The sequence below is a fragment of the Vipera berus genome (assembly GCF_964194415.1).
Source record: "Vipera berus genome assembly, chromosome: Z".
In the NCBI taxonomy this organism is placed as follows: domain Eukaryota; kingdom Metazoa; phylum Chordata; class Lepidosauria; order Squamata; family Viperidae; genus Vipera; species Vipera berus.
Window position 1 is genome coordinate 126,338,135 of NC_138205.1, and position 21,281 is coordinate 126,359,415.

At 41.4% G+C, this 21,281-nt stretch overlaps 1 protein-coding gene across 1 annotated transcript in view; it reads right to left on the reverse strand.

The window, feature by feature from the left end:
• Nucleotides 1–21,281, reverse strand: part of LOC308678418 (sodium channel protein type 5 subunit alpha-like) — a gene marked incomplete at its 3' end in the record, with an annotated part of 408,240 nt that overhangs the window by 326,834 nt on the left and 60,125 nt on the right. The window contains exon 2 of the mRNA XM_081345599.1: nucleotides 2,681–3,025. Within this exon, the coding sequence (XP_081201725.1) occupies nucleotides 2,681–2,947 (267 nt within the window). The 5' untranslated portion in view covers nucleotides 2,948–3,025. The remainder of the gene's footprint in view (nucleotides 1–2,680; nucleotides 3,026–21,281) is intronic.

Consider the following 21,281-nt stretch of genomic DNA (forward strand, 5'->3'; position numbering starts at 1 on the left):
TAGCCCTAGCTTCATTCCTGATCCAATAAAGAAGTTACTACCCAGCTCCAGTGTCTGTCTCTCTGTGTGACCACGCGACTTTGCCCTGGGGAATTTTGGGAGTTGAAGTCCACAGGTCTTAAACTTGCCAAGGTTGGGGACCCCTGCTTTAATGGACACATCCAGGTACTCTTCATGGCCAAATATGGAAGTGACCTACTGCTGTTTTTTTCTAATATATTTTAAACTTCTCAGTCTAGCCCAGGGGTAGGCAACCTTGGCTCTTTTATGACTTGTGGACTTCAACTCCCAGAATTCCGGAGCCAGGCATGATGAGGCGAAAGGCAGAGGCTTCCAAGCTGAGCCATGCTGGCTCAGGAATTCTGGGAGTTGAAGTCCACGAGTCATAAAAGAGCCAAGGTTGCCTACCCCTGGTTTAGCCTATAGCTTTGTTTTTACCAAGAGTATTAACCAGGCCTGGCCCTATTTTGTTTTTTGAGGTTAACCAGGTGCAAAAATTATTAATAAAATGCAAAGATCAGCGCATTCCAATAAAGCATTTCTAATTACATTGGGAACGAAAAGTCCAGAGAAACTAGGCAAGGCTGAGGTTCAGCCATAGAACAAAGGTGAAAAATTAATGAGGGGACAGTCCTGAGGACATTGAAGCATCTGGTATTGATTGACTAAGCTAATGCAGAGGTTTGCTGGGTCAAAAAAACTAGATCATTTCCAATCCAGCATCTTGGAAGGACAAGGAGATTATATATTTCTGTGGAACTAAAGCATCGCATAGAAAGTACCCTTAGGATGCAGAAAGCTAAAGATAAAATTAAGATCAGAAGTACAAAAAAAAAAGTCTGTTGCAAAGTCCATATCAAGTGGGGTAATGCAAAACAATTTACAGTAGTAAACAAGAGGAATTAACCTCTTCTCCACCTGTATTTTTTCTTCTTTATAGGTAGTAGGGCTACATGACTATTATCCTTCTCATCTTTCCTTTTACCTTCTACTATTGGTATCTTATGATTATATTACTTTGTTGTTTGTATGTACACTGAGAGCTTCTGCACCAGAGAAAAAGTCCTTGTGCATCCAATCACATTTGGCCAAATAAAGCTATTCTGTTCTGTTCCGTTCCATGTTCCATATTCCATATTCCATATTCCATATTCCATATTCCATATTCCATATTCTATTCTATTCTATTCTATTCTATTCTATTCTATTCTATTCTATTCTATTCTATTCTATTCTATTCTGTAATTCTATTCTACTCTACTCTACTCTACTCTGTAATTCTATTCCGTAATTCCTATTCTATTCTATTCTATTCTATTCTATTCTATTCTATTCTATTCTATTCTATTCTATTCTATTCTATTCTATTCTATTCTATTCTATTCCATTCCATTCCATTCCATATTCTATTCTGTTCTGTTCTATTTCATATTCCATTCCATTTTCTATTCTATTCTATTCTGTTCTGTTCTGTTCTGTTCTATCTTCTCGAGACCAAAACAAATAATGCCACCATAGCTTCATGACTAAAAACAATAAAGGTAAGTTCAATTCCACCAGTTTTTGTTGTCCATTCCTGTTCTCCCATTCACCAATTTTACATAGACTTGCAAAATTAATGGCTTGGGGTCATGACCATTGGTTAATGTTTTCTGCAAATATGAACATCTGGTATAAAAATTGCCTTGAAAGGGCAGGAAAGGAAAGTAGTTGCTCTCCAGAATAAGCAAGCATAATAAATCAGGCGTTATAAGATTATAGATCACCTTTATTTTTCATATGTTCACTATCCACCCCCAACCCCAATTTTATTTGAAATAGTATAAACATATACAGGTAGTCCTCGATTTATAATAGTTCGTTTAGTGACCATTTGAAGTTACAACAGCACTGAAAAAAGTAACTTATGACAGTTTTTCACCCTTATGACTGTTGCAACATCCCCATGGTCACATGATCAAACTACAGACATTTGGCAACTGGTTATGACCGTTGCAGTGTCCCCCGATCGCGGGATCCCCTTTTGTGACCTTCTGACAAGCAATATCAATTGGGGAAGCCAGATTCACTTAACAACCGTGTTGCAGACTTAACACCTGCGGTGATTTACTTAAAAGCTATGGCAAGAAACGTCATAAAACGTGGTAACGTTCATTTAACAACCATCTCAACAACAAAAATTTGGGACTCAGCTGTGGTTGTAAGTCAAGGACTACCTGTACACAGACAACATTATTAATAATAATTAATTATTATTAATTAATATTAATTAATATTGCAATTCTCCTGTTTGGACCCCACCCATCTTAGTTATCAGGAGTTTGACCCTGGTACCGTGTTTTCCCGAAAATAAGACCCAACTGGAAAATAAGCCACAGCATGTTTTTTTCAGGATGCTCATAATATAAGCCCCGCCCCCAAAATAAGCCCCAGTTAAGATCATCAGCCAGGCGGACACATTTAGTACCGTATTTCCCCAAATATAAGCCCTAACCAGAAAACAAGCCCTAATGTGTCTTTTGGACCAAAAATTAATATAAGATCCGGTCTTATTTTCAGGGAAACACGGTAGTTCTCAGGTCCTTAATCCAGGAGGGAAATTATTTCCTGTGAAAAATATCCTTCTACCTCATTCCCTTCCATTATTCTTAATCATAAGTGCAGAGGTGACAGATTTGACCTTATGATCTCGGTAGAAGGGGTCAACATCCTCCAGTGGTTCCCCAATGAGCTCGGATGGGGGAGATCCATAGATGTCTGGCAGCTTCTTGCATGCTTGCAAGTCAAACTGTGGCCGCAATTTTTCTTCCTCTCCGGCCTGATCCCTATATTCCTGTTTGGTATCTTTTCCGACCTTTGCCGCGATCCGCTTTTCAATCTCCGATAAGGATTCCGGTGTGAACCGGTGAAAGTTGTTAGTACCCAGTGGTAACAAGAAGTCAGCCATCTTTTCATCCTGAGTTTTCTTTGTAGTGGCCGTTACTCCTAAATGTGAAAATGAAACGGAACGAAACAAAACAAAACCCTGAAAAAGAAAGAAAAAGGGAAATGTTGGTAAGTAGAAATCACCAGGAGTGACAACTGTGCCAAGCATTTATTTGGCTTCCTTTTTTTTTAACCATTGCCTTTCAGAGTTAATGGGAAACAGATTGCATTTCAGTTTCTGATGGAAAGAAGAAAGAAAGAAAAAAAAGGCAGCAACATTATCATGGACTTCTGGACTTACCTTAATTGCAACATGGATAAGAGGATGTGTGAATGCCCTACTTTTCGTTACAGCTATTTCTCCAACGCTTGGCACTTCTTGGTAAGTCAACCTATTTTCCAATGGGTGGAAACTAATCAAGGAGAGAAGCGGTCTGGGATTAAGGAGAAATTCCCTAACAATGAGAACAATTAACCAGTGGAACAGCTTGTCTTCACAAGTTGTGGGTGCTCCAACACGAGAGGGTTTTTAAGAAGAGGTTGGACAACCATTTCTCTGAAATAGTATAGGGTTAAAAGATCTCCAACGTTGGGACTAAAAGATCTCCAACGTCCCTTCCAATTCTGTTATTCTTGGTTATCCATGGTTCAGCCTAAAAAACTCTTCCTAGGTTTTCTTAGAACACAGTTTTGTGCAGCTAAGATAACCACACAGTGACTTAGATATGTGCATGGATTCAGCTGTGATTCAGAGTGCGCCGGAATAAAATAATAATAATAACACCACTAACACTCACCCCCTTCCAACTTAGCAATAATAAAGGAATCTCAAAAACACAATCAAAAGTCATTCAACCTGAGAATTAAATGGAAAACGTAGCCTTACGGAAGAGATATAAATATATATTTATAAATATTCTCCAGTTCATACCCCTCCTTTATTCTACGATTTTAAATCAGGGTAGAAAATTAGTTTTCCTAAGAGGCCACATGAAAACAGGGACTGATGCGATGTCAACCCCTGCAAACAATTCTGACCGCTTTGTGTATTTGTTTAATAAATTTATATGCTGCCCATCTCACAATCCAAAGCAATGTGTATACAGGGAAATTATACCTTCCTCCCCCACCCCCTTAAAGGCAGACGGATACAGGTGTTTCGGTCCACCATAAAAATCTTCAGCAACATTTCTTTTTTCTGTGCAAACCGGCACCATTCCTGACACTGAAGCCAGTTTGCGCCTTCTCTTTTACTTCATAAGTGACTTAAACTCTCTAAAAATTGTACATGGGGGTATCTCTGAGGCCCCTCTCCTTGGGTGTTTTCTGCCAGATGGTGTTTCTAAAGCCATTGTGTCACAAGGCCCATCACCCTGCTGCGCAGCTATGGTTTGAGATAATTCACAATCATTATTTCTCAAAACACCCAGAGATTTGTCAGCAAATAAAGCTTTTCCTGTCCCAGCGTGATAAAGATAACATGTATTGACTCAGCTGAAGGCCTGAGATTCTTCTTGTCCCAACTTTGTTTTATGAGGGACTCGTTATGTGATTATTGATTGGAGGCACATCAAAAGGAAACGGACCTCCCTGTTCCCTGTTCCCTGCCCCTCCCCCTTTTTATACAATGGATGACCCAGGGTGCCTAATTCTAAGCTGCCATTCTCTTATTCAGATTCTCTACATTTCCATTCATTAGCCTTCCTCAACCACCGACCTTCCTTTTGGAAAGACCCTACAGATCGGACATTGTCAGCTGGCTTGGAGCTTCCAAGGAGGAGCCTGATTATCCCCACCACTGCTTCTCCTATTCTGTCCCTCCCCATCTTCTAAATGTCGCATTTTCTACCTTATAATTTTGTAGCATTCTATTTATATATAGTTTTATTTATTTTTTAATATTGTAAGCTGCCTAGAGCAGGGCTTTTCAACCTTTTCGCCAATTTTTTTTTATTGAAAAGTTTTAAAATACATTTTTAAAACATATACCCCATCCACCCCACCCCTCTCCCCACCCCTCCCATCCCAAAACACACACCCCCGACTTCCCAGAGCCGAATACAGGGTATTACATCATACAATCTTACTCTAAAATAATCTAATTACTATAATTACAGTTTAAACCCTATCGCACTTTAACTCTCCTTAACCATAGGAAAAAATAATAATATAGCCTCTAATTACAATAACTCATAACTATTCAAATGCTAAATGATACTTTGTAGTTCCATATCTGTTCTGAATAAAATCAATCCATCTTTTCCATTCCACTATATATCTCTGTTGCGAGTGATCTTTCACATATGCCGAGATTTTAGCCATTTCTGCCAAGTTTGAAAGAGAGAGAGAGAGAGAGAGAGAGAGAGAGAGAGAGAGAGAGAGAGAGGGAGAGAGGTGCAAACCAGTTGAATCCCACAAATGAATTTGCCCCAAATTTCTGTTGCTAAGTAAAACATTTGTTACGTGAGTTTTGCCCCATTTTACAACCTTGCCACAGTTGTTAAGTGAATCACTGCATTGGTTAAGTTAGCAACAGGGTCCTTAAGTGAATCTGCCTACCCCATCGGCTTTGCTCTTCAGAAGTTCGCAAAAGGGGATCATGTGACCCTCGTGGACACTGCAACCATCATAAATATGAACCAGTTGCCAAGCATCTGAATTTTGATCACGTGATGGTCACTAAATGAACTGTTGTAAGTTGAGGATTAGCTGTGAATAAATAAATAAATAACCCTCTCTGACAATTCTGGGAAATGTAGTCCCAGCACATTAGAAGGACTCTAGATTGGCGATGCCATCTGTCCACACTTTACACTTTTCCTCGTGAGATGCGCACGCCAGGTTCCCAAAACAAAACTGAAAGATGGCAGTTCCGATTCCTTCTTAAGATTTGGACCAGGGGTAGGCAACCTTGGCTTTTTTTATGACTGGTGGACTTCAACTCCCAGAATTCCTAAGCTAGCACAGCTCAGCATGGAAACCTCTCCCTTTCCCCTCAGCATGGCTGGCTCAGGAATTCTGGGAGTTGAAGTCCACCAGTCATAAAGCGGCCTAGGCCTAGGCCAGGAGTAGGCAACCTTGGCTCTTTTATGACTCGTGGACTTCAACTCCCAGAATTCCTGAGCCAGAACAGCTCAGCATGGAAACCTCTCCCTTTCCCCTCAGCATGGCTGGCTCAGGAATTCTGGGAGTTGAAGTCATAAAAGGTTGCCTACCGCTGATTTGGACAAATAATGTCCCTTGCTTGCTTTGCATGAATTGAAACACAGAGGAAGTCCACAAATTACAACCATTTGCTTAGCGACTATTCAGAATTTTAACGGCACTGAAACCAGTGAGTCCTCACACATAGGACAATTGCAGCATCCCCACAGCTTGGCAATTGACGTGTATTTACGATGCTTGCAACATCCCAGGGTTGCATAATCACCATTTGTGATCTTCCCAGCCGGCTTCTGACCAGCAAAGACAATGAGGGAAAGCCATGGTTCATTTAACAATCATAGGGTTCATTTAATAACTGCAGTGATTCAGTTAACAACCACAACAACCAAAGTCATAAAACTGGACACAATTCACTTAACATTGCATAGAAATTCTGGTTATCATTCTCTGAAGATAACCATCAATACCCACAACAGCTTTCCACTCAGCATTTCAATTGCATTTACAGGTAGTCCTTGACTTACGACCACAATTGAGCCCCAAATTTGTATTGCTAAACAAAACAGTTGTTAAGTGCCCCATTTTACAACCTTTCTTGCCTCAGTTGTTAAGCGAATCACTGCAGTTGCTAAGTTAGTAGTATGGTTGTAAAGTGAGTCTGGCTTCCCCCATTGACTTTGCTTGTCAGAAGGTCACCAAAATTAACAAACAGAATAATTCATCTCCCTCCATAAAGTACAATTTGAAAACAAGAGAGAGAGAATGAGACAGAGGGAGGGAGGGAGGGAGGGAGGGAGGGAGGAAGGAAGGAAGGAAGGAAGGAAGGAAGGAAGGAAGGAAGGAAGGAAGGAAGGAAGGAAGGAAGGAAGGAAGGAGGAATATTGATTTTACTTAATACCTAAAAAACTGAAGGATTGGAGAAGTCACATGATCCAGATGTGACTATTATACAGTTGCTCAAAGCTTCCTGGTTCTAAGTTCTATATGCCATCTAATAAAATGAAGAAGAGACCCAGAAGGTATCCCAAAAACACCTAAAGTAGTGTGGTCCTATTCTGAATTTAGTGCTCAATAGACCTCTCCCGTTTCCTAGCTAATGTCTTAAGGAATGAAAAAGAAGAAATGGGAACATTCTGTCTTTCTGAATCCTGAGTCCCAAAGTAATCAGGATTTTTGAACCACCCCACAACTCTGAGGTGAGACAGGATTTTAGACTGGACTGACATAATCATATCGTGCAGCTAGTCCTCAACACAGAACCATTTGTTTATGACCACTGAAAGTTACAACAGCACTGGAAAAAAGGGACTAACACCTGATACTCACACTTACAACCAGCACAGCACCCCCATGGTCACATGATCAAAATTCAGATGCTTGGCAACTGGCATGGATCTGCAGTGGTTGCAGCACCCTGGGGCAGCGATGTCACATGATTGCCATCTACAACCTTCCTAGGCATCTTCTGACAAGCAGAATCTATGTGAGCAGCCCAGATTAGCTTAACAACCATGTAATACCATGATTCACTTAACAACTGGGGGCAAAATGCTCATAAAATCAGGCAGAAATCACTTAACACAGGGGTCCTCAACTTTGGCCATTTTAAGACTTGTGGACTTCAACCCCCAGAATTTCTCAGCCAGCTTTGCTGACTGAGGAATTCTGGGAGTTGAAGTCCACAAGTCTTAAAATGGCCAAGGTTGAGGACCCCTGACTTAACAACCTCTTTGCTTAACAAAAGAAATTCTGTCCTAGTTGTGGTCATAAGTCAAGGACTTCTTGTATTCTGGACTCATTTTACCACAGAAGGACATTAAATGTTATCTTGAATGTATAAGTCAGCAATAGGACACTCCATGGTATAACGCAGAATATTTAATCTTCCCTGATGCTTTAATGTGTTAATGCTTCAAAACTGGAGGTTTTTAGACCACCATTTGTCTGAAATGGGTTTCCTGCCTGAGCAGGGGGTTGGACTAGAAGACCTCCAAGGTCCCTTCCCACTCTTTTCTGTTATTCTGCTAATTTGAACTGGGGGGGTGGGGGGCACACAATGGTACATGAACCTGAGTTAAAATGTAATTGTATAAGAGTCCCAGAAAAAGTTTTATTTATTTATTTAATGCAAATTCTAGCCCAGCATAGGAAATTATGTTGGACCCAGATATTCATTCCATACAGCATTAACCTTGTGAACTCTCAAGCTTCCTCCTTCTGTTATATATTTAAGATGGACAGTATTTAATATTTAATATTTATTTGTTATATATATGTAGGGGTGTCCTACTTAAACAATGGAAGTGTTTCCCCTCTGAAAGTAGCAACTAGGCCATTTGGATATGGATCTCACACACACACACATACACACACACCCTACAACACGGTCTTTCACCTCCCGTTGTCCCATCTGGGAATGGAGACCCATATTTGCTACTGACAGTTACTCTCTGCCAAGCTGTGCCCTTGGCTGGTAATTGTGCACATTGCATCTTGAATACTATGGCCCCGAGTTCCTCCTTTTCCCCAAATCCCAGCCCTACCAACCCTTCAAAGAACTTAACCTCAACATCCCCAATGCATCTCTGCTCTAAATTAACAGCTCAGAGCATCCACTGAGGAACAAAACATGCACAAACAAATTTCTCTACAAGCTTACACTAATAACCGCAACATGCTCAAGCCTCGATGAGCTTTGGATTAGATAGAGGAAAGTCCTGCCTGAAAATAGAGGCTAAGAATAGAAAGAAACGAAGAGAGAGAGAATCAGACAGACAGACAGACAAATATCCTTTGATCTTGGATAGATAGGCTATCCCAGAACAGGCAGTCCTTGACTTACGATCATTTGTTTAGTGACCGTTCTGAAAAAAAAGCGACTTACGACTGTTTTTCACACGGCCATTGCACATTCCCATGGTCACGTGATCAAAATTCAGACACTTGGCAACTGACTCATGACGGTCGCAGCGTCCCAGGGTCACGTGATCCCCTTTTGCCACCTTCTGACAAGCAAAGCCAATGGGGAAGCCAGATTCACTTAACAACCGTGTCACTCATTTTGCAACCGCAGGGATTCACTTAACATCTGTGGCAAGAATAGTGGGGGGGCAAAACCCACTTAACATATGTCTCACTTAAGAACAGAAACTTTCGGCTTAATTGTGGTCATAAATCAAGGACTACCTGTATTTTAATCTCTGTGAACTTATGCAGAATTGACTTGGGAGGCCGGTATGTGGTATAGTTGGTTCACATGGTGTGGTAGGATGGAGGGTTTGTTGTCACTGTGTGTTGGGGGGAGGGAGCACGGGGGGAGGCTCAGCTAATCTCAATGTACACATGTTGTACTTTGACAATAAAGGTTTATTATTATTTTCTCCATAACTACCTATGAAAACTCTTCTTGAGGAGGCAATTTTGCCACATCAACATCCATTACACCAATTAACAATTCTCCTCTCCGGTCTGTTTGCATGGCTAACATCCAAAACATCAAAGCCTTTACGCTTAGCAATCCTGGTTACAAGCAACTTATGGAGAAATAAGGTATGAATCCACCAGCCCTCGTCATACATATCCGAATTCCATCAACAAATTCCAATTAACGAGGCAGCCTATGCCATGAATGTACCGATGATCCCTTGATTGATTGGCAGCCTGTTGTAACACAACCCACTACAGGTTGTCCTCAGTTTAGGACCAGAATTGAGCCCAAAATTTCTATTAACGAATAGACATTCGTTAAATAGGTTTTGCCCCATTTTTACCAGCTTTCCTTTCACAGCTGTTAAGTGAATCCTTGCTTCCCCGTTGACTTTGCTTGCCAGAAGTTTGCAGAAGGGGATCACATGACCCTGGGACACTGCACCCGTCATAAAGACGAGTCAGTGGCCAAGCATCAAGAATTGTGATTGTGTGACCATGGCGATGCTGCAACAGTTGTAAGCGTGAAAAATGGTCGTAAATCACTTTTTTTAGTGCTGTTATAACTTGAAACAGTCACTAAATGAATGGTTATAAGTTGAGGACTACCTATACAACAGGGTCTTTCTCCTTTAGCCTAACCAAGAAAGGCAACTCAAGGAAATGTCTTCTGGCAAAGCCTCTCTCGCTGGATCAATATTTTTTCAAAGAATTTTTAATTTTCCCAGAAAGCTGAATGCTAAAGAACAGAGAGGCTGAGTTATCAACGTCCCTAGAAATCTGCTCAGCTAAAAATCCAGATTCCAGCCTTACAGATGTCAATATGTTTACTTAATATGAATAATTCTATATTAGAATACTATAAAACTTACTATGTCTAAACATCTAAACTATAGCTTGGCTTAGGACAGGGATAGGCAACCTTGGCGCTTTTATGACTCGTGGACTTCAACTCCCAGAATTCCTGAGCCAGCATGGTTGCCTACCCCTCACTTAGTAGGACGGTCTGTTTCATGCTATTTGCTACTTCCTAAAGCCAGGTTGAGAAAGAGTTTCTGCCTTCCCCAAATTCCATCACCGAATTGTGATGGTAGGGTTGAAAAACAAACTATACAAACTGTTATGTACTGGGCTTTTGGTACCTCACCACGTGCATTGCTGGAGAACTAACGGTTCTCCAGCAACCCAGACAAGATGTCTCCAGTCCTGCAATTGGTCAGCTTTGGGCGGCAAGCATGGGTTCAATCTGATTGGTTGCTACCAGACGGTCTGGCTATATATTGTGGCAAGGTGCACCCAAGTCCTCAGTACACTTCCAGCTTAATAAATGAATGAGTTTCCCTGTACTCAGCTGTGTGTCTTCATTCCTGATCATCAGAGCCCACGACATAATGCAAACTATATAGTCAGAGTGCCAAAATAGATCCTATCGGCAGGGGAAAATTTGCTGATTTCCTGGCTGTGACAAATGAAACTAAATTTATACCTGTAATCCAGACATACATTTATAATATAAGATCTTATATTTCATATTTTGTAATTTGTGTTTTTATTCAAAGGGGATGTGAATATGCCAGGCAATAAATGATAAGCTGCAGTCCATCTTAAAGACAGTGGTGGGATTCAGCTGGTTCGGCAGAACCGGTAGCTCACTTTTTTTGCTGCCCAGGCCCAAAATGGACTTCTGGAAGTGGCATCCACACAGAAAACCGGCTGTTCCCATATTTGAATCCCACCACTGTTTAAAGGACAGGGCTGTGTGGCTCAGTGGTTAAGATACAGGGATTGTTGGTTGTAAAGCTGGCAGCCCAGGTTCGAGAACTAAGCTCCACACGACAGGATGAGCTCTTGCCAACCTAACAGTTCGAAAGCATGCAAATGTGAGTAGATAAATAGGTACCACTTCAGTGGGAAGGTACAACCTAGCAGTTTGAAAGCACGCAAATGCGAATAGATAAATAGATACCAATTGGATGGGAAGGTAACAATGTTCCATGGCATCATGCTGGCCACATGATCGTGCTGGCTCAGCACAGTTGGCAATGAGTAGCGGAATAAAATCCCATCTTAAAACACATTAATGCTTAATGTGGGGAATGGTTAAAGATGGTGAGGTTGGGATGATCAAACCAGAAAGATTTTTTCAGATAAAGTATCGCAATTTATTTTCCAAGGTAAGCTTTCACTTGTCTGATTGCTAGATTCAGACTGTCTTTTATTGGTAATTTTTAAAAAACAAAGCAAAACATGATATCAGAAATTTATTTATTTATTTGCAAAGTAGATCAGGTTTCATTTTTAAATCAAATTTTTAATTCAACAGAATATTACACATAAAAAGGCATCTCGTGGAAAACTACGTCAGGATTGGAACAAAGATAGTTTTTAGAAGATAGACAGAGGATAAAGGATTTGGCTGCAATGTATCTGTGAAAAGACTGAAATTACAGGTTGTCCTCGGTCTACAACAATTCACTCAGTGACCTTTGGAAGTTACGACAGCACTGAAGAAATGACGGCTACAACCCATCCTCATTCTGGTTGTCCCAGCATGGCAACCGGTTTGCCCTTACGGCCAAGTTGTAGCACTCCAAGATCACATGATTGTCATTTGTAACTTTCCTGCCGGCTTCCCCAAAAATTCAAGGGGGAAGCCAGCAGGAAAAGTTGCAACTCATTAAATTAAATCTTCCCCTGCACACACAACATCCCCCAACTTTTCTGCACTTGTGCCACATCAGTTACTCACATACCACTGCATATCTGCCCCGAGCTTCCCTCACACACTTCTGCACTCCCTCATATCCTTTCTGATCTGTGTTACTTCACTTGTGCATCCCCTTGCACCCTTATAACCTCTCGCACCCTCCCTGATCTCCACTGTACCTCACCAGCACCCCTGCATCCCCTCACACCCTCCCTGGATCTCACCATGCCTCTTGCGCCCCCCCCCTTGCATCCTGGTGCAACATTTCTGGTCTTCCTTCACTCTTTCCCTCACCTTACAGCATCCATTTACTTGCCTGTCAGTCTCAGACTTGCAACTTCCTGCTGGCTTCCCCAGTGACATTGTGAAAAGCTATTAGGAAGTTGTCTTGCCTTATGACTGTGGGATTCAGTTAACTAAGTTCATTACTAAGCAATACTTTATGACTGCATCACTTAGATATGGAAATTCTGATCTCAATTGCCATAATAATTGGAGGATTATCTGTAAAAAACACCAAAATCCCCAGCAAGGCAAATATAATTACAGGTAGTCCTCAACTTACGACTGTTCATTTAGTGATCATTTAAAGTTACAACAGCACTGAAAAAAGTGACTTATGACCGTTTTTTCACACTTACAACTGTTGCAACATCTGTTTGGTCATGTGATTAAAACTCAGATGTTTGGCAAACAATTCATATTTTTGACAGTTGTAGTGTCCTGGGATCATGTGATCACTTTTTACGACCTTCTGACAAGCAATGGGGAAGCCAGATTTACTTAACAACCTTGTTACGATCTTAACAACCGCAATGATTCACTTAACAACTGTGGCAAAAAGGTAGTAAAATGGACCAAAAATCACTTAACAAATGTTTCACTTAGCAACATAAATGTTGGGCTCAGCTGTGGTCATAATTCAATGACTACCTGCATTTAGAACAAATTTTTTAAAGTTTATGTTGAAATATACTGCAAATTGGTTGGAAAATAAAGGGGAAAGTCAAAAATAAATATTTATCTATATAATTTTGATAGATGTTTTTATCCTTTCCTTTTTTTCCTAATATTTATAAATTTGTGCACACTTTGTTACAAAGCTGAAAAACCCATTTCTCCCCCTTTTTAACATTGTGAAAACAATGTATTTGGCTTGGTATGCTTTATTAATGTTACTGTATCTTGAGCAAGCAGTGTCCATTGTAATCATTTGTTTAGTGACCATTTGAAGTTACAATGTCACTGAAAAAGTGACATGGCGGTATTTCACACTTACAGTCATTGTAACATCCCCATGGTCACATGATCATAATCCAGATTCTTGGCAACTGGGTCAATATTTATGATGGTTGCAGTGTCCCGGGATCATGTGATCCCCTTTTGCAACCTATATATAGACACACACACACACGTGTGTGTGTGTGTGTGTGTGTGTGTGTATGTGTGTTTTAATTTTATGCTGAGTAATTTAGTACAGAAAGAATTGTGGAAACTGTGGTCCTTCACCACCCACAGCAAAGTAGCTCTTGAAACTTGCACTAGTTTATTCCTTAACAAAATCATTAAACTGAAGAGAAAATGATAGGGGGAAAAAATCCCTAGCTTTTCTAATGCAATAATTCCAGCAGCAGTCGATAGCATTCTGACACTTGAGTTGCCCATTTGATATTTTTTTTTTAAACAAGGGAGTTTTCCTCAAGTTGTGCAGACCATTTCTAACTGCCAATCAAAATTTAGTCTGTTGGCTTAACAAAATTTAGCCTGTTGTATCCTTCCGGCATCTTATTTTCTACTTTCTCTTGACATGTAGTCAGGCCTCGTTCACACATCTCACCAGCTTGTTCGTTTCACTTTCCTGTGCTGAATAAACTGTAATAAATTATGTTTGCATTTTCAAGTTGAATAATACCTTTTTTTTAAAAAATATCCCTAATTTTCAGATGCTTATCATTTTTCTATCTTGTTCCATGGTCCAGGTCTCGGAAGGAATATAGTATTCCCACTGGAAAGGCCTCTGCTTTAATTATTCTGATTTTTAGTAGGAAGACAAGAGCAGGCCCAAGTTGTTCTTTCAACAAGCACTTAAGAAAGAGTTCTAGAGAATAGCAGCAGAAAATGCATCGATTCCTCCTCTAGCAGAGGAGAGAGATCCATGAAAGAACATCCGTTTTGGATGGTGACCCCGAATCCAAACCCCAGCTTCTCAAAGTAGCAGAAGAGAGGGATGAAAGAATGGGGAAGGAAGGGAGAATCAGGAGGAGGAGGAGGAGGAGGAGGAGGAGGAGGAGGAGGAGGAGGAGGAGGAGGAGGAGGAGGAGAGAGACAAAAGAAAGGAAGGGGGAGGAGAAGAGAGATGAAAGAAGGGAGGAGAAGGAGAAGGAGAAGAGACACAAAGGGATGGAGGAAGAGGAGAGAGGAGAAGAAGTAGGAGAAGAGAGACAAAAGGAAGGAGGAGGAGGAGGAGGAGGAGGAGGAGGAGGAGAGAGACAAAAGAAAGGAAGGGGGAGGAGAAGAGAGATGAAAGAAGGGAGGAGAAGTAGAAGGAGAAGAGAGACAAAGGGATGGAGGAAGAGGAGAGAGGAGAAGTAGGAGAAGAGAGACAAAAGGAAGGAGGAGGAGGAGGAGGAGGAGGAGGAGGAGGAGGAGGAGGAGGAGGAGGAGAAAAAGAAGAGAAGGAGAAGGAGCAGGGGAGTGAAAAAGGGGCAGATAAAAAAGAGAGGAAGAGAAAAAAATCGACTCAGTATCTCAGCTTTCACTCAGTAATTGACCAAGTAAGATCATAAAAAGGCTTAAGCACATAGGAATTTGTGGCTTGACAAATGAAGACAGTTGAGGGCAAAGGACAAGCTGAGAACTAATGAGATTTTAGGAAAGACAGGAACTTGCATGAGCAGATCAAAAGCTTAAAAAGGGAATAATCAAGAGCACTTAGTACCATGAGTGGGGGGAAAATGCTGTTTTTTGTATCTGGTATCTGACATGAAGAGGAGATGAACGCTACTCATCCTACAAAGGTGTTATAGTATAGCACAAGTAGCACAAGAATTCAAGAAGCAAAAACGTAGGGATAGAAAAATCAAATTGCTGATTCTGGCATTAAAAAGTCGGTGTAAACCGGTGTTAAACAGTGTAAAATGCACAGTGCCTCCTCCTCAACCAATGCTCATTCCAGCTGGACACAATGAGACTTTAGTTGGCCATTTTGGAGACTGAACTAAATATAAACATCAGAATATCTTGCATCAGAGGAGGTTTAACTGTAGGAAGAATTGTAGGTAGTCCTCGCCTTACAGCCACTCATTTAGTGACCATTTGAAATTATAACAGCACTGACGGCTGATTTTCACACTTATTGCAGCATCCCCAGGGTCATGTGATCAAAATTTGGATGCTTGGCAGCTGACTCATATTTATGACGGTTGCAGTGTCCCAGGGTCACATGATCTCCTTTCGTGACTTTCTGATAAGCAAAGTCAATGACCTCTTAATGACTGCATGTGATTCACTTAACATTTATGGCAAAAATGTCATAAAGTGGGACATGATTCGTTTAACAACTGCCCTGCTTAGCAGAAGAAATAGTGGGTCATAAGTCAAGGACTATGTGTATTCAAACAGACATTGGCATATACCACAGAATGTGTAGGGGTTTCCTATGCACCTTTCCTATATTTGTTGAAGAAAAGACCAAAACCAACATTGTGTTTCGTTATTTTTGTCATTATTATTTTTATGAAACCTCCTATCCTGGGTATTTCAATGGGTTATTATATTCACAAATGAAGGCAAAAGTTTTCATATTCCACGTAAGCTACCAAGTTTTTTGATTGTGGCAGTCTAGAAATATATAAAATAAATAAATCTGAAAGCATCTGAAAATCCCTACAGAAAGATCCCCAATATGTATGTATGCCTTACAAACACGTAGCTTTAAACTTGCAGAATTCTCAGCCGTTAGTCCCATTAGATGAGGATTGTGGGATGTTAGCCAACATCTCTGAAGGCTAGCCAAGTTGAAAAAGAGTCGTTTGCAGGTCTCTGGGAAATTGGTTATCTTTTGGATTGAACTCCTGTCGGATTGGCAACGGGAGAGAGGATGAAATTCTGCCTCAGAAAGTAAAATCCTAGTTGGTCAATTACAGTATTATGGCTTGTGAAACATCAACATTGTTTTGAACAGAACAACAGAGTTGAAAGGGACCTTGCAGGTCTTCTAATCCAACTGCCTGCCCAAGACAGGAGACCTTATACCATTTCAGACAAATGTTTGTCCGGTCTCTTCTTCTCATCTTCCAGAGATGGAGCACCCACAACTTCTGGAGGCAGGTCCTTCCACTGATTAATTGTTCTTACTGTCAGGAAATTTCTCCTTAGTTCCAGGTTGCTTCTCTCTCCTAGATTAGTTTCCATCCGTTGCTTCTTGTCCTGCCTTCAGTTGTTTGGAGAACAGCTTGACTCCCTCTTCTTTGGGGCAGCCCCTGAGATACTGGAACAATACTACCCCTCCTAGTCCTTCTCTTCATTAAACTGGATATACCCAATTCCTGCAACCGCTTGTATCCTTCTCCTACAAAGTTGTCTACTGTCAAGGCTCCTCCTTCTTGACTTCACGAGGCCTCTTGATCAACTCTCTGCTTTATATTGCATGAGACACACATCCCTCCAGTAACCTGGATGCCACTTATCTCCCACCACCCAAAAAAAATGAAACAAAAGGCCAAAAGTTCACTTTAGTGAACAACAGTTTCCAATGAGAAACTGGAAGCACTCCTGGGCTGAATCTTGAACAATAATTCTAGGAGATTAGAAAGATTTGATCAGTTCTGATGAAAGTCCTACTTTTCAATGAAAAGTTAGAACCATGGGTGAAGACGTCACAGAGGATCTACTGAAGAAAAGGGAAAGGGGTAGGGGGAGATGAGACAAGGAAATACAGCAAAAGTTGAAGAAACGTTTCCGAAGCCGATTTGCCCAAGAGGTAAGAATAAACTAAACCTTTGTGCCTCTAATAGCTTTTGTGATCTTGTTTGTTAATGACATGGTGCGTTTTGGACACTGTTGACATTTTACTTGGTTAGATGTCTGCATTCTAGGTCAACAGCCCTGAATACAACTTTAATTTTGAATAACCTCTGAATCTTCTGGAAAAATCTCATCCTGTTGATTCATTCTTTCAATTGCCTCTTTTTTATCAATTTCCTTGGTTTTGAGTACATTGTTGTTCTATAATCAAATGTACTAAACATGGTTTGAGGATGATAGTCATCATTTATACAAATGGCAAGTAAGCACAAAACTATTCCTGTCTAACAGTCTAGACAGCTTCTAAGCCTATGGGTAGGTAGGGAGCACTGGCTAACTGGAGCATTAATCTGTTTTGTATGTTTTATTGCAGGTTTCGTCAACAATTGAATTGAGACTACTGGTTTGAGGGAGATCTAAGAATATAGGGAAGAGAAGGTTTGGCTGCATCTTTCTAAGCACCACAATATTTCACTAAGTGGTTGCACTGATGCTCTGGAAAGTGTACTCAGAACTAGCATTTCCCATATATTACAGACCAATTTTGAACATGAACTGCAATCTATGAACCACAAAGATTCTGTTCCAGCGTTGTCTCTTCTGATCTCTGTGGGGGTCTTTCTTATCTTAGCATGAATCCATTAACTTAAAGGCAGACGCATAATTTATGAAAAGTGATGGCATTTTGGTCTTTGGCTATCAATGCGTCTATGACCCCTAGGCCAAGTGTGATTATCAAGACATCCACTTGGTTACCACAACCATTAGAGATGAGATGCTCGGCTCAGCATTCATCTAATGTTTCTCTAGGTCCCAAACAACATTTTAATAGAGTAACAGAATAACAGAGAAGGAACAGACCTTGGAGGTCTTCTAGTCCAACCCCCTGCACAGGCAGGAAACCCTAGACCAGGGGTGGACAACCTTGGCTCTTTTATGACTCGTGGACTTCAACTCCCAGAATTCCTGAGCCAGCATGACTCAGCTTGGAAACCTCTCCCTCTCTCCTCAGCATGGCTGGCTCAGGAATTCTGGGAGTTGAAGTCCACAAGTCATAAAAGAGCCAAGGTTCCCCACCCCTGCCCTACGCCATTTGAGACCAATGTCCAGTCTCTTCTTAAAACCTCCAGTGGTGAAGCACTCACAACTTTTGGAGGCAAAAGTTCCATTGATTAATTGTCCTCACTGTTAGGAAATTTCTCCTTAGTTCTAGGTTGCTCCTCTCTTTAATTAATTTACATTCATTGTTTCTTGTCCCGCCTTCGGATGCTTGGAGAATAGCTTGACTCCCCACTCTTCTTCAAGGCAGCCCCTGAGATACTGGAAGACTGCTATCCTGTCACTCCTCATCCTTCTCTTCATTAAACTAGACCAGGGGTAGGCAACCTTGGCTCTTTTATGACTTGTGGACTTCAACTCCCAGAATTCCTGAGCCAGCATGGCTCACCTTGGAAACCTCTCTCTTTCCCCTCAGCATGGCTGGCTCAGGAATTCTGGGAGTTGAAGTCCACGAGTCATAAAAGAGCCAAGGTTGCCTACCCCTGAACTAGACCTTCCCAATTCCAGCAACTGTTCTTTATTTGAATGCCTTGATACAGAATTTCAGAAGTATTGTAAATTATACCAAAGAAAGGGGAACTAATAGAGGTAATCCTCAACTTACAACCATTTGTTGTACTGACTTTAAAAAGTGACTTATGGTCAGTCCTCACACTAACAACTGTTACAGCATGTCCATCATCAAGTGGTCAAAACTTGCACGTATTTAGAGAGTCCAGGCATCCCAGCATCACATGATCGTCATTTCAAACCTTCTGAGCTGGTTTTGAACAAGCCAAGACAATGGAGGGAGCCGGATTTGCTAAACGACCACATGATTCACTTAACAACCATGGCAAAAAAGGTCATAAAATCAATCATAAGTGTGAGGACCAGTTGTAAGACCATTTCATTTAGAAACCGTTTGAAGTTACAACCGCACTGAAAAAAATGAGTTATGAATGGTTTTCACATTGTCACATGATCAAAGTTCAGACACTTGGCAACTGACTCATATTTATGACGGTTGCAGGGGCCGTGTGATCTCCTTTTGTGACCTTCTGACAAGCGAAGTCAATGGGGAAGCCAGATTCACTTAACAACCGGGTGACTATCTTAACAACCGCACTGATTCACTTAACCACCGTGTCAGGAAAGGTTGTAAAATGGGGCAAAACTCACTCAACAAATGCCTCACTTAGCAACAGAAATGTTGGGCTCAGCTGTGGTTGTAAGTCGAGGACTATCTGCACCTTTTTCAGTGCCATTGTAACTTCAAACATACACTAAGTGAATGGACAGCCAGTTGTCTGAAATGGTATAGGGCAGTGATGGCGAACCTTTCAGAGACACAGTGCCCGAACTGCAACCCAAAACCCACTTATGTATCATCAGGTGCTGAGAGGGCGTGGCCCATTGGGTGGGTGTGGCCTATTGGGTGGGTGTGGCCCATTGGGTCAGCATGGCCCATTGGGTGGGCGTGGCTGCGGTGGTAACAGCAGACTGGATGGGACTAAAAAGTTCAATCAATCAATTCCAACTTTGCGAAATCTTTTTTTTTTCCCGTGAGAAGTTGAAATTGATTGATTCATTGAACCTTTTTTTTGCACACGGCGGTGGAGGCCTAAAGCGAAAAGGTTTTATAAAACCCAGCTGAAGGCCTAGGACTGGTGGGATGGCACGCGTGCCCACAGAGAGGGCTCTGCGTGCCACCTGTGGCACACGTGCCATAGGTTTGCCACCATGGGTATAGGATCTCCTGCTTGAGCAGGGGGTTGGACTAGAAGACCTCCAAGGTCCCTTTCAGCCCTATTCAGATTGATTACTAGAAATGTATTTGTACATAGAAATATGGCATAGTTGCTTAATGTGCAGTAAGATTAGACTCGGCCTGTTGCACTGTAAGCCTCTCCGTCAGACAATATTATTCATCAGGAGCTAACAACAAAGATGCTTTCCCTGTGGTAGCATAGCATTAAATAAATACATACCAACAATCTTTTCGCCTCAGGACAATACACTGTATAAAAGAAATAATATTAAACAGATTTAAAGCTAGGGCTATTTAAAAACAAAAATATGTGTTCTCTGCGCTCTAAAAAGTGCAGAGAAGAACAACAAAGATGATTAGGGGACTGGAGGCTAAAACATTTAAGGAACGGTTGCTGGAATTGGGTGTATCTAGTCTAACAAAGAGAAGGACGAGGGGGGACATGATAGCAGTGTTCCAATATCTCAGGGGCTGCCCCAAAGAAGAGGGAGTCAAGCTATTCTCCAAAGCACCTGAAAGCAGGACAAGAAGCAACGGATGGAAACTAGTCATGGAGAGAAGCAACCTGGAACTAAGCGGAAACTTCCTGACAGTGATAGCAGTTAACCTATGGAACAGTTTGCCTTCAGAAGTTGTGGGTGCTCCACACCGGAGGCTTTTAAGAAGAGACTGGACAACCACTTATCTGAAATGCTATAGGGTTTTGCTGCTTGAACAGGGGTTGGATTGGAACACCTCCAAAAGTCCCTTCCAGATCTTGTTATTCTATTTAAAAAAAGAAAGAGTAAGAAGCATTTTGAAAATCTGGATGATTTTGGAGATGAGCAGATGGGACAGAGAGCCAACCAGATGTCAAGAGAGGTATCGACAGGCACACTGGGGCTATCCACAAAATTGGACCATTGTTTTTGTTTTCCCCAAGTCCCTGGATTCTTCTGCACATTTTGCATCCATGCCATACAGACAGCAACACTTTGGACGGAGTATGAGTCATTCCAAAGGGCACTTGCTACATGTCTATCCAAGATTTTTTTTTTCAGCTGGGAATGAGAAGCACATGTAGCCATGCACATCAGCAACCTGTCTAGGTCTAAAGCAGGCCTTTGTTTGAAACGTGCACGCGTATAATTTAAATCAAACAGAGAAGCAGCTGAGTATTTTCCCCTCCCAGAAGGAAAGGTAGGAACTCCACAAAGCAGCAGATGCCAAATGTCTCCTAGGTTG